Below are 15,101 nucleotides of genomic sequence, written 5' to 3'. Positions count from 1 at the left end.
AGGCACCCTGGATTTGACTTTGGGACAGAGAGTACTGGTTACTTCTTGTGTGTGTATATATAATCTCAAAATAGCACTCAATACAATGTAAATATGCAAAAGGATTAATGAACGTATATAGAGAATGCATGGGATAAAGGTACACTCCACAGGACCTAAACAGATATTAAAACAAATATGATAATCACAACACTTAAATAGAAAAGAATGTAATATATAAAATGTATGCTGAAAAAGAAAATTTAATAGACAGTATATGAAAATACATAATAGATTCTCATACAAAAATACAAAGACTGGGCATCCCCAGTCCAAATAAAACTGATGATGTCAGAAAAATACATATAGCGCATAGGAATATATATATATAAACCATCAAGAAATGCAATAAGGCACAATGCAATCTCAATGCACGATAATGTAATCCAGGACAGGGATATAAAACAGGTTCTTAACAAATTAACCCTTATGTCCATAATCATAATGGAATGGAGTGACCATACAAGGGGGGAAAGTTAGTGTGATACAGGTGGCTGTATAGTGTAGCAGCAGTTGAGCGTTATGAATGTATCAGCATTAAGGGAGCAATCACATGTATGCAGTAAAATGTATCAAAGCAGCTTTTTCATACAAAACTTCATGCTTTTTCATGCAAAACTTGGTAATGCCGAACGGTAAAGCAACAGTACCCTTAGTAAGAGTAATATCATGCAGATAGAAGCGAAAGGCAACCCATGGAGCAAAAGATTTTTCAAGTTACACACATGTGGTATGTTCAGTTCTCAGCATGCAAATAGGTATGCCTTAAGTTGTTTCTGACGTTAGACCCTGGACTGGGACATGGTGTGAATACAGGTGGCCTCTCTTGTTCTTTGCAAACTTGTGGCAGCTTTTACTATTCATACCAAGTGGATTTGTTTTTCACCTTGGCAACATGGTACCACAGCCTCTAAAGAATTGGGTGAGATTGTTCATGGAACATTTTTTTTCTGTAACAACCGGCGGACATAGTCCTTGAGTGCCGGGTATATATATACACATCATTGTTACTTGCTTAAGACTCTGTTTCTCATATGCATAAAGCTTTCTACAACTTAAGGCATACCTATTTACATGCTGAGAACTGAACATATGACATGTGTGTAACTGGAAAAATCTTTTGCTCCATGGGTTGCCTTTTGCTTCTTTCTGCATGCTATTACTCTTGCTAAGGGTACTGTTGCTTTACTGTTCTGCATTAACCAAGTTTTGCATGAAAAAGCTCCTTTGATACATTTCACTGCATACATGTGATTGCTCCCTTAATGCTGATACGTTCATAACGCTCAACTGCTGCTACACTATACAGCTACCTGTATCACACTAACTTTTCACCCCTCATATGTCCATAATAATAATGGAATGGAGTGACCATACAAGAAACCTGGTGTGACAAGGGTTCATTTGTTAAGAACCTGTTTTACATCCCTGTCCTGGATTACATTATAGTGCATTGAGATTACATTGTGCCTTTTTGCATTTCTTGATGGTTTATATATATTCCTATGTGTTATATGTATTTTTCTGACGCCATCAGTTTTATTTGGACTGGGGACGCCCAGTCTTTGTGTTTTTATATGTGCATCTGTTATGTATTTTCATATACTGTCTATTGCATTTTCTTATTCTGCATAAATTTGATATATTTTACATTCTTTTCTATTTAAAGGGACACTGAACCCAACATTTGTCTTCCTTGATTCAGATAGAGCATGCAATTTTAAGCAACTTTCTAATTTATTACTATTATCAATTTTTCTTCATTCACTTGCTATCTTTATTTGAAAAAGAAGGCATCTAGGCTTCTTTTTGGTTCAGACTCTGGACAGCAGTTTTTTATTGGTGGATATATTTATCCACCAATCAGCAAGAATAACCCAGGTTATTCACCAAAAATGAGCCGGCATCTAAACTTACATTCTTGCATTTCAAATAAAGATTCAAAGAGAATGAAGAAAATTTGATAATAGGAGTAAATTAGAAAGTTGCTTAAAATTGCATGCTCTATCTGAATCAGTGTCCCTTTAAGGTATGGGGATTATCATATTTTATATATATATATATATATATATATATATATCAAAATACTTGAGCTGTAAAATGATATGCATGGCTACAGTGTCCCTTTAAATTGTGGGTTTCTAAATTCTTAAAATAGGATGTGCACACTTTTAACTTTATGAACCTAAGCGGCTACATGCTTGTCCTTAATTGACCTCAACAAAGGAGATAAAATAACACACTGCAAAACAATGCAAGTGTTACCAACAAGGTGGTTAGCCCTGTGTAGTTCATTAACAGTTTTAGATTGGAACTTCAAGTTTTGTACATTGAATAACAACTGCAGAAATCTGTGTTTTCAGCTGATTTTCACACTAAGCTATCATGTTAATTTATTTTCAAGCTGCAGAAAAGTCTTGTAATTATGTTATTGTTACCATAGTTCATTCTGATTTATTTATTTATATCATTTTTATGTGTTCCCTAATATACCTGCTATTAACAAGTTACGTTGACTGATGCAACCAAGATTTCTTCTGCAGGCCTGGCCAGAGTCCAAAATAATCTATCCCCAAAACATTAAAGAACACACATCTACTTGATGTCTTAGTCAATTTTGTGACTGCTATATTTTTGAAAACTGGTTTAAACAAACTGATTAACAATTGTAAATTTATTTTACATGCCTCAAATGTCTGTAGATAATCAGAGATTCCAGCTTATGTCTTTAACATGTGCTGATAAATAATAGTTTAACCCTTGATAGTTTAGGGGATAAAAGCAATGTTAAATCAGAGCAGATGTTAGATAATTATTAGCAATTTTAAAATGCAAGAGAGAAACAGTTATCTGATAGAAATCAGATTGTTTTCATTTATTTTCCTGCAGAATTTGTAGTAAAGTGTTAATACCATTCACAATCTTCGACTCAATAGAGAATATTTAATTTAATTTGCTCTTCTACTGCAGGAAACAAAAATATGTTCCCCCCAAAAGAATAACCAGTACAACATTTAAGACCGATAACATCAAAATGTTTCTTAGTTTCTTTCTTTTTTTTGTTTTTCCTTCTTGTAACTGATTCTTATCATTAACTGTGGTCGATGCTTTTATAGGCTGCTCTGAGCCACTTGGAATGAAATCAGGACATATACAGGATTATCAAGTTTCTGCCTCCAGCATTTTCAGAACGTTAAACATGGATATATTCACTTGGGAACCGAGGAAGGCTCGATTGGATAGGCAAGGCAAAGTGAATGCTTGGACATCTGGAAGAAGTGACCAGTCACAGTGGCTTCAGGTATTGACATTTTTATTTTGCTGCTTCCCTTACTCACATATTTTAAAGGAACATTGTAGGGAAAAACTGTGTCAAACATATTTTACTGAGAATGTTTAACAGATTAATATTACTATTTTTCCCTTCCCCTCAGTAAATATCTACATGACTGGGATTCAAATGCCTACAGGGCAGTAGCTTGTGTACATTCCCATAGAGCTTGATATGAAGTTATGTTTCTCTGTACTGCCAGTCTTCTCAGCACACATGGGCAGGAGGAAACAAATGCCTTCTGGCTTGAGCACGTTTCTGGAGTCTGTTATTATTGATATGCAGTAAAAAAATAGTCCTTATCTTAGTCTGCTTGCAACTTAGATATGAATAAGGTCACTCATTGAAAAGAGGAGATAAACGTTTTTGAAATGAGTGGTCACATGGTCCTCTAGGTATCACGCGGGCAATGTAAACAATAGCAATTTCATAGCCCTGTGAATTTAGAGGTTTGGAGTAATAAAAAAGGTTGGTGCTAAAAATAATGTCTCTTTTGCTTCTAAAAAAGATCCACAAACTAGTTAGAGCCTTTTTTTTTTTTTTAAAGGGAATCTCCTCTTTCAAATAAAGGACACTGTATCATGTGCTTGATTGAAAATAGTAAATGTTTAAGCTTGTAAAATGAGAGTACATAATTAAAATGGGCTAATCAATAAAGCTGAATATTTCTACATCTTATTCATTTTGTAAATTTATTTTTCTTTCTTTTCTTTTCTTTTTATTTTATTCATTTTGTTCAGTTTTTTGTTGTTGTTTTCTTTCCCTTTTTCATTTTCTTTTTATTCTGTTTCCTTCATTTTGTTGTGGTTTTCAATTAACAGACAGGTATTTAATGTACAAAAATAAACCTAAAGGAACAATATATCATACATTTTATACTCTGCAGCTGGTATAACAAGTCATTAGAAACAGAAGTGGAAACCAATTTTACAGTATACTGTCCATTTAACATTACTTTATTTTTATTAAGTTTCTCAAGTACTTGGGCCCTGCATGTATATGTTTTATACATAAAGAAAAGAAAAAAAAACATGAATTTAGATACTTGAATTCTGTCAGTCAATGTAAATAAACGCTTTACAGGAAATCTTTAGCAAATGTATTACTGCTGTTACATAAATTACTATTTTTGTGCAAAGCATGCAATTAAAGCTACAGTCTATTATTTAATGAAGCACTCATTATGAAAGCACCAATACTGTAAATGTATCACACATTAATTTACTTGGTTTGTGCATTTACTTTTGTAAACATTAGAAGCACAGTACCTATTTATGCTACTTGAGTTATGGCAAATATCTTACGTGTAAAGAAGCTTCCTGCAGTTACTAAAAGCTTCTTTACACAAAATATAATGTTTCTTATTTATGTGGCCTTTTATAGTAAAAGCCAACTTAGCATAACAGGGCAATTCATCTATTTATACAGCAAGTAAAACGTAAAACAAGTACTGCATACAGAAGTATTTAGATAGTTTTACATCAAATAGATGTTTGTTCATATAAACATATACATAGCTACCAGAATGTTAATTTCTACTTGGGTTTTAATCTATGTAATATATCTTAGTGCAGAAGATTGTGCCCCTGCTTGAACTGACATAATGCATGGGTTGAAAACCTAGTGAAAAAACAGACATTCGTTTAAACATATCACAAAATCGAGCATTTTATTTATTTATATTTTTTTCACGAGAATGAACCTTTAATTTTGAATTTATTTATGAACAATAAATTCCAGGCAAATATACTTTTCAGGTATAGTTAATGCTTGTGATTAAAAGCAGCTTCTCTTCAGATTTGAATGTGCATCATCGCTTATAAATCTTTTTTTTACTATGGACTTCATTTATTCATAAGAAAGCAGACAAGTTTCCCAGACAGGGAACCTGTGTAGGGCTAGGGAAGCTGCATCTACCACCCGCATTTATCACTGCACAAGCAAAAACTTGTGCAGCCACTCCCCCTGCTCTTCTGAAACCAGTTGTTCAAGTGCAGGGCTTAATCCAGGATGATTTAATCCACCATCTCTGAGGTGGCAAATAGCATAAGAAGCAGAAAATGACTTCCTAACTTATGGTTGACAGCAGAAAAGCCATTCCTGCATTTAGAAGTTAACAACACTAGTTTTAAATTTCTGATGAATGCAAAGCATAGAGAAATGTGTTAACTTTCACAATAAATGAATGTTTATTGAGCACTAGGTGGCAGCAATGGTATACTAGCAACCAATAGAGCAGGGGTCAGTAACCTTGGCACCCCAGATATGTGTCTGAGCATCATGGGAAATGTAGTTCCAAAACATCTGTGGTACTAAGGTTGCTGACCCCTGCTGTAGAGGATTCTATAGCTACCTATATTTCTGCCTTCAGTTATTATTCATACACACACACACACACACACTGTTTTGCTGGTGACTCCTCCTCTCCAATGCCTCTGTTTGTTGAAGTACCTCAAGGATCTGTTCTGGGTCCTCTACTCTTCTCCATTTATACCTCTTCACTGGGTAAACTTATCAACCATTATGGCTTTAAATATCACCTCTATGCTGATGACACCCAGATCTACCTATGCACCCCTGCTCTCTCTCCCTCTGTCCTTTCTCATGTCAGTTACTACTTATCTTGCATTTCTTCCTGAATGGTCTCTCACCACCTAAATATTAACATGTCCAAGACTGAGCTCCTTCTAATCCCCCATCTAGTTCTTTGCCGACTTCTGACTTTTCTATCCCTGTTGACGGCATCACCATCTTCCCATCACCCCAAGTCCGCTGCCTCGGAGTTACACATGACTCAAATCTATCTTTCATCCCCTTCATCCTGCTGCAACCAATTACACAATATTTCTAAGATTTTTTTTAAGTGCTTACACCACAAAGCAATTAATCCACTCCCTTGTTATTTCCCAACTTGACTACTGCAATAGCCTACTTACTGGCCTTACTCTTTCCCCCCTCTCCCCCCTTAAATCCATCCTAAATGCATCTGCCAGGCTAATCCACCTTTCCTGTCGATCTGCACCTCTCAGCAAGTCCCTTCATAGGCTCCCCATTCACAGCAGAATTACATTCAAAATGATCACCCTTACATACAAAGCTCTCATCAATGCTGCTCCCCTCTACCTATCATCTCTAATCTACAAGTATACTCTAGCCACCCACTAAGATCCAACAATTACCTGCTCCTTGCATCTTTGTCTATCACCTCTTCCCATGCTAGACTGCAGGACTTCTGTCGTGCAGCACCTACCCTCTGGAACACTCTCCCTCGTGCTGTTAGACTTTGCCCTAATCTTTCTTCTTTTAAATGCTCCATGATGACTTTTTTGTTCAGAGAAGCTTAACACCTCAATCAGTAATAAACTAATTCCCCTTACCTAATATTTCCTTCATCTAACTCTGTCTTAACTTCTTTCTCACTTTTGCAGTCCTCACCTCCTGTTTCTAGATTGTAAATTCCCATGGGAATAGGGCCCTCAATTCCTCCTGTATGTGTTTGTCAAATTTTGTCTTGTCAAGTTTTATATTATTGTCGTATTTAAATTAATTGTACCAATGGACAGCATGGCGGAATATGTTGGCGTTTCATAAATAAAGTATAATAATAATACTGTTTGTGTTCCTCCAAAAGATAGATGTACTCTTACATTGTGTTAAATGTGTAAATCTCCCTCTACAGGTTGCTAGATTATTTTTGCTATATACACTGGCCAAGATAAAGAGGTAACTTTGCTAATGGAAGTAAATTGGAAAGCTATTTTTTTTATTGTGCTCTTTGCTTAATCATGAGAATTTTAGTTTGGCCTCCATGTCTTTTTGAACTCAAAATTTGAATTGCCCCATAAAGGGCTACACTATGAGTGGAGCGCTAAGTGTAGCCTGCAAACAATAAGGGGGATATTACAGTTCTTTGATAGTAAACGCGTTAGCTTGAGCGCAATCAAATTTAACATGTGTCAGGTTAGCTCAACTTCAGAGCTCTGGTTAACTGTTCATGAGACAGAAAAGTTGCACAAAAAACATCAAAAATACTTTTAACAGTACAGTCATTAAAAAGTTATAAGGGCTCAAGATATGAGGTCTCAAGTATTAGGGGAAAAAAAAGGTAAGCAAAGGGCATAGAGATACATTTTTTTGCATGTGTCAGGTTTACGCTTGCGCACAAACGTTTTACTTTCAACTTGTAATACGAGCACAACCCGATGCGTGAAAAAATCCTTTATCTGGTGAAGTTAACTCATGAGCGGTATTGCCAAATGGTGCTCCACTCGTAAACTAGCCCACAATTTTCTAGAAAACAAAACAATATTTTAATATATTTATTCAATATGTTATTTTATTGATGCTGCTATTTGAGCAAAACTGAGCTAATCATGACTGAGCTGCAGAACTTATTTTTGAATTCACTCTACATTGTCTCGAACAAGCGCTTTATTCCTTAGTAAATTTCATATCTCCCAACATTTCTAAAGCTTTTTCCAGGACAGAGTGTTGAAGGGACTTATGGTTGTGGCTCACCAGTGATTTTTGGGTAAGGGCACAACAGAAGGAGGAGGTTGTGGTACAGTGGACATGGGGGGGTGCCAGCTATGTTAGGTTTTGCCCTTGGTGGAACCGCATTGCGACTTGTTGCAAAATTATTTTAAGGTTTCAAAATGTATTTTCAGGTTTTGGATGTTGTTACCGTCAAGTTTAGATAAAAATGGCTACAATGGATCAATTCTTTGTACAAATGTGTAACCAGAGTGGTTGTCCCCCAGGCGCCTTTAGACGGAGGCAAAGGGTATCAAATGGTGAGGAATTCAAATGAGTAGGAGAGATACTTCACACTCTCGGTGAGTATGTTCCGTGTAATACAAATGTATAGGGGAATATGCTGTACACAGTGGATTTCTACACAGTTAAAATTCCCTTTACACAGTAAGATTAAAATGAACTTTAATGAACAATAAATACAAATGTACTTCAATGGACAATAAATACAAATGTGTATATATACAAATAAAAATCCTGTTGTGTAGTTAAATGGTAACTCCTGGGTATATATTAAAAAACCTTCATGGATCCATGAGGAAAAAATATATTAAAAACAAGCATAAAATCACAAATTTACAGATTTACAGCAGTGATGGTAATGCACAAGTATACAACAATGTGGGTAATGCACTTGGCTGCACTGATCTAAAACAATAGTGTCCAAGTTGTCTTTGGTAGACCAAAGTGTGCACAGGAGTCACGAATAGAACAAAGAGTTATAAAAGCCACTCAGTGGTGGAGGACAATCCTGGGTGATTAAGGATAATATAGTGGTATAAACAAAATGAGCTCCTAGTGATAGTGGAGACAACAAAAGTGCATAAAAAGATGATCCGGTGATGTGAAATAAAAGTAAACAGTGAGAAGTGGAAAAATAGAAAATGAAAAATGTATATAAAAATATAAAAATAAAAAATTGTAAAAATGGTAAAAATCAATTGAAGCAGTTAAGTGTCAGTGAATGATATCCATAGGGAAGCGGACAAAACTGCAGTGAATGATATCGGATGAGGGCAAATCAAATCCTTGAAAGTTAAGTGATGTGCGTGAAAAATGTGCGCAAATAACTCCGGATATAAAAAATGAAGGCAAATCTTAAAATATCTCCAAACGTGAAAAAAACCAAAAGTGAAAAAGATGAAAATAAATGAAAAAATGTATAAAAACAAGTATTACTACTTAGAGTAGAAAGTTCCTGTGTATCACAAGTAGAAAATGTAATGGAACGATCGGCATCAACCTAGAAGGAAAAAAGAAAGCAACATAGCGCAATAACGTTTTTAGTAAAGAATGGTAGAGGGATTAGGCTTACCTATCGGTCAACGCGTTTCGGCCCGTAATAGGCCTTTATCAAGACTGATTTTGGATTGCATTTGTAAGCCTTTGTATCATATGTTATGTTCACATCGAAACACACAAAAAATCCCTAAACGGAAGTGGACAGATTGGACACATCCGGTCTTGGGATATAAAAGGCTTACAAATGCAATCCAAAATCAGTCTTGATAAAGGCCTATTACAGGCCGAAACGCATTGACCGATAGGTAAGCCTAATCCCTCTACCATTCTTTACTAAAAACTTTTTTTTTTTCCTTCTAGGTTGATGCCGATCGTTCCATTACATTTTCTACTTGTGATACACAGGAACTTTCTACTCTAAGTAGTAATACTTGTTTTTATACATTTTTTCATTTATTTTCATCTTTTTCACTTTTGTTTTTTTTCACGTTTGGAGATATTTTAAGATTTGCCTTCATTTTTTATATCCGGAGTTATTTGCGCACATTTTTCACGCACATCACTTAACTTTCAAGGATTTGATTTGCCCTCATCGGATATCATTCACTGCAGTTTTGTCCGCTTACCTATGGATATCATTCACAGACACTTAACTGCTTCAATTTTATATTTTTATATACATTTTTCATTTTCTATTTTTCCACTTCTCACTGTTTACTTTTATTTCACATCACCGGATCATCTTTTTATGCACTTTTGTTGTCTCCACTATCACTAGGAGCTCATTTTGTTTATACCACTATATTATCCTTAATCACCCAGGATTGTCCTCCACCACTGAGTGGCTTTTATAACTCTTTGTTCTATTCGTGACTCCTGTGCACACTTTGGTCTACCAAAGACAACTTGGACACTATTGTTTTAGATCAGTGCAGCCAAGTGCATTACCCACATTGTTGTATACTTGTGCATTACCATCACTGCTGTAAATCTGTAAATTTGTGATTTTATGCTTGTTTTTAATATATTTTTTCCTCATGGATCCATGAAGGTTTTTTAATATATACCTAGGAGTTTACCATTTAACTACACAACAGGATTTTTATTTGTATATGTACATCACAAGATTTTTATTTGTATATATACACATTTGTATTTATTGTCCATTGAAGTACATTTGTATTTATTGTTCATTAAAGTTCATTTTAATCTTACTGTGTAAAGGGAATTTTAACTGTGTAGAAATCCACTGTGTACAGCATATTCCCCTATACATTTGTATTACACGGAACATACTCACCGAGAGTGTGAAGTATCTCTCCTACTCATTTGAATTCCTCACCATTTGATACCCTTTGCCTCCGTCTAAAGGCGCCTGGGGGACAACCACTCCAATTACTATTAACTTTTCTGGTGGCTACTAGGGGCCATCACCCTTAGGCATACAGGGGTTAGTTGGCGCAGGTCCAATTAATATTTCTACAAATGTGTAACCCTTTGGTATAAAGTTAATTAAAACAATATTAATTTAAAACTAGTTAAAAGTGTACAACAGAGACCACAGATTAATATGCTGATCAGATAAAAACATTTACAATCTACGCTGAAGTTAGCATTATTTTTTTCACAATATATATAAAAATATAACAACTGTGCACTTCCCTCTAGCTTCTGTTATCTGACTTGCAAGACTAACCAGGGATAAAGGGGCATAAAAATGCAAAAAAAAAAAAAAAAAAAAAATGCTTTAGTGTGTTAGATTATTTTATTATTGCATTGTTGCTTACATAGAATTATGTTAACCCTCCCAAAGGGGTTACACACATAGTTAAAGTTTGCCCTAGACCCGCAATACATGTGTGCTCCACAGATAAAAATGCCTGGTGATTGATGGCTTTGCCCATATGTCATTATTGACCAAAGGCTGTGTTCATCCGTTTCCCAATACCACATGGCAGCCATGGAGCTGACTTTAATGATGTATTTATCCCCTTTACAAAGGGTGAACAAATTGTTATATGTAAACAATCATTGAATAAGAAAATTTTCTAACAAACAAATGGCTTTTCTTATTGCCCTTTAAATAAAGTCCAGTTTCCAAGGTATGCATTATAGACTAGAATCTCTGGTTATTTATTTTTCTGTGATTAGAACCAACATCAAGTTAATCTTATTTTAATCTCTAGCTGTTGTTGACAGGTGTAATCAAGAAGATTTTATTGGCTTGAAAAATAACCACAAGATACGCAGAATTTTACACTTTTGATAATAGTGATCAACACAACTCTCCCCTCCAACAATTACTTATTAATTGTGAATAAAGAATTAAAAGAAAAAAAAGTATCATGGACAATAATAATTTATGTTCAGTAATAAATACTTTTTATAATTGTCAGGGATATTTTAATCTCTTTATTAAATTTAAATTAAAGCATATATACAAGATGGATGAGAAGTGCTTGTAATTTAATTTTATAGCATCAAAACAATTTATCAACTTTTTATTTAATCATCACAGCTATTAAGCTGTTAAATGACATTGTACTAAAATGTATTAAAGTGATTTTAAGTTATGTTCCTGTGTTGCATAAACAAACATTTACCTGTGGGAGCTAGTGAGCAATAGATACATAAGTATCAATTTTACACAAAAATGCACTGCCTGTTAATTTCTTTTTTAATTCATTTTTAAAAAAAATATAATTGTTTTTTCTTTTGAGGACAAGTTAAATGCTGCTCTTTCATATAAGTGACACATTTTTGTTGCGTATGTTGTCCGTCTAAATGATGTTTTGTGGGCTGTGATCATTCTAGAAGATGAGGATTTCTTTAATGAAGGTCGAAACTGTGATTTCTGTACATGGCTGTAACTAAAGTCACATACCTGCCATAATGTTAAATCTCCTCCACTGCACACTGCCTCTTGCCTTTCCCTGTTTTACTCATCAACAGTGGGAGTAGAGGGAGAAGACATTATGAAGATCATTAATTACTGGTCACTGCCTACAGGATGGTCAAACTTACCATTACTTGAATTTAGGGGGGAAAAGACCTGACACAATGGGGCATATCTATCAAGCTCCGAATGGAGCTTGATGCCCCGTGTTTCTGGTGAGTCTGAAAACACCAGTTATGAAGCAGCGGTCATAAAGACCCTGTCCGCCTGCTCTGAGCGGTCACATAACCCTGAGCAGGTGGACAGACATCACCGGAAATCAACCCGATCGAGTACGATCGGGTTGATTGACACCCCCCTGCTTGTGGCCTATTGGCCACGAGTCTGCAGGGGGCAGCATTGCACCAGCAGCTCTTGTGAGCTGCTGGTGCAATGCTGAATATGACAAGCGTATTGCTCGCCGTATTCAGCGAGGTCTGGCGGACCTGATCCGCACTGTCGGATCAGGTCCGCTAGACCTTGATAACTTGGGGCCAATGCATTTTTTTATTAGGTGTAACAAAATTTGTTGAGGGTGAGGAGGCCAGAGTGCAGAGTACCTACCTCAATGTTATTTTTTTCGGCTGCCATTTGCTATAGGATGAGGGTAAAGGGTGTCATCCCCCATGGCAAAGTTTTTTCACTGGTTGAATAAGGAAGGGGTGCAACTTCCTGTGTTAAGTTTCTAAAGCCAAGGAGGATGGATGGGTCTGAAAACAGTTCCAAGCCACCTAAAGATGTTATCTTAATGTTTTCTACTGTGGATGATGGGAGTGTGAAAGGAAGAAAGTATCAGGACTAATCTGAAGGAAAATGAGTAAGGGCTACTGATCATATTTACTATTTATTGTACAGTAATAAAGGCACAGTCATCAGTCATAATTAGGGTAAGCAGATTTCCTGTAAAGGGCTTGAGCAGAGTAAGGAGTTTGACACACAACATTAAAATTATTGCACAAACAATGAATGTCAACGGTGTCAGAGTTAATAATGGATACACGAAACTCAAGATGCCAGGAAGATGAAATCTATATGTGAAATGGCGTTGATCCTATGTAAGTGTGGCAGTGGTTGTTTTTAACAAATTCTGCTATCATAACATATAGAAGTTTAAATATATAATGAAAAACTATCAAGCAGATCTCTAGATTGAAGCATAAAGCCAAATAACTTAACCAGTAATTCCAAATGGCCATGTCAGGAAAAGATAGATACTGCATCTTCAATTATTGTCTTTCCTGATATACCCAAAATAGTAATCTCCTTGAAGACACAATTTTTTTCAAGATCTTAGCTATATAAGGTCTCTTCATAAGCTCAGGGTACTAGTTCTTGACAATAACTTTATAATTATCTAGAGAAATATCTGTGCTAATGAGTTTTCAGGCTGAATAAACATTTTTTTCTAGGTTCTCTTAAATATATTTATAGAGCTCATTTGATTCATGTGTAGAGAGCATAAGTCAAGGCTTACAAAATGTCAGATCTAGGAGGATCACATTGTCTTCCTTCCTGCTAAAACGTTTGAGAACTTTATAAACCAATAGGATTTTACCTCTAATTTCAGGATAGGGGTTAATAAGTTTATGTTGGTGGCGGTGGTATAGGGGCGGCAGATTAGGGTTTAATATGTATAATGTAGGTGGCGGCGGGGTCAGGAAGTGGCGGTTTAGGGGTTAACATGTTTATTATAGTTGCGGCGGGGTCCGGGAGCGGCGGTTTAGGGGGTAATACATTTATTTAGTTGCGGCAGTGTAGGGGGGGCAGATTAGGGGTGTTTAGACTTGGGGTACATGTTAGGGTGTTAGGTGCAGACACTTCCCATAGGAATCAATGGGATATCGGGCAGCAGCGACCATGAGCTTTCGCTATAGTCAGACTCCCATTGATTCCTATGGGATCCGCCGCCTCTAGGACGGCGGGTTGAAATCCAGGTACGCTGGCCCGGAATCGTGGCGAGCGTACCTGGTAGTAGTTTGATAACTACCAAAAGTAGTCAGATTGTGCCGAACTTGCGTTCGGAACATCTGTAGTGACGTAACCATCGATCTGTGTCGGACTGAGACCGGCAGATCGTAGGTTACGTCACTATATTCTACTTTTGCCGGGCAGTAGAGGTTGATAACTAAGGCGAATCAGCCTCGCCACAAATACTCTGCGGAATTCCAGCATATTTGCAGTTGATGGCTTGATAACTAGAGGCCAATGTATGTATTTCAAGGTAATTGTGGTGGGGGAATCATGGGGCTGAGATAGCAAATAGATTGTGGCAGGGGTTAATTTCTGTGTTATGCTAGTTCAGGTTGTGGGCTTGTTAAGCCATGTGCTTTTATTGTGTGGGGGCAGACTACACCCCTTAGGAGAAGAAAATGCTTACTGCTAATTCAGAGTCCCTGCAAGATTAGCGGACAAAGATAAATATGAGCCTTAGGGACTCTGTGACTATATACCAGCACTACTAAATATCAAAAGCTGCATACAATATTGAAGTGTCCCATAGCTACAACTTGAATGTCATTGAAAAGCGGCAAATCAGATTTTTTGTTGTGACATAATGCACAACATTTTGGTATTGGCAATGTCAGTGAACTGTACCTAGATAACTAGATATGTAAATCTGTATATAAATTCTTTAATCTAAATTACTATGCTATTTCAAATGCATATAGATAGATTTTGTTAAATGAAATCATACATCTTTTATAGTTGTAGTATATCCCACAAGGCAGTTACTGCTGTTAAACAAAAACGTTGTGGGAGTTTAAAAAAAAAAATTTGAGTTGTACACTGTGTACAATGTTCTCTAAAGAGACGCTAAATAAAGCTGCATTTTTTATAGTTATGATTATTTCTCAGTTGATTAAAAAAATATTGGTCAGCGAGAGGAACAAAGGGTTTTCAGAAATGTTATTAAAAGTATATAATGGGAACAAATCATAACATACAGCAACATTTTTCAGTCTTAACATAAAAAAGTATGTGTGATTAGTCATTCATATTTTCAGCTATACATTAAGCGAA

General features: G+C 35.9%; 1 protein-coding gene across 1 annotated transcript in view; it reads left to right on the top strand.

The window, feature by feature from the left end:
* The window catches only part of EDIL3 (EGF like repeats and discoidin domains 3), a 1,373,680-nt gene that overhangs the window by 1,159,403 nt on the left and 199,176 nt on the right, over nucleotides 1-15,101 (top strand). Inside the window, exon 9 of the mRNA XM_053701474.1 lies at nucleotides 3,156-3,340. Within this exon, the coding sequence (XP_053557449.1) occupies nucleotides 3,156-3,340 (185 nt within the window). The remainder of the gene's footprint in view (nucleotides 1-3,155; nucleotides 3,341-15,101) is intronic.

The sequence above is a fragment of the Bombina bombina genome, chromosome 2 (genome assembly GCF_027579735.1).
Source record: "Bombina bombina isolate aBomBom1 chromosome 2, aBomBom1.pri, whole genome shotgun sequence".
In the NCBI taxonomy this organism is placed as follows: Eukaryota; Metazoa; Chordata; class Amphibia; order Anura; family Bombinatoridae; genus Bombina; species Bombina bombina.
This window is presented reverse-complemented; position numbering and strand designations above follow the sequence as displayed.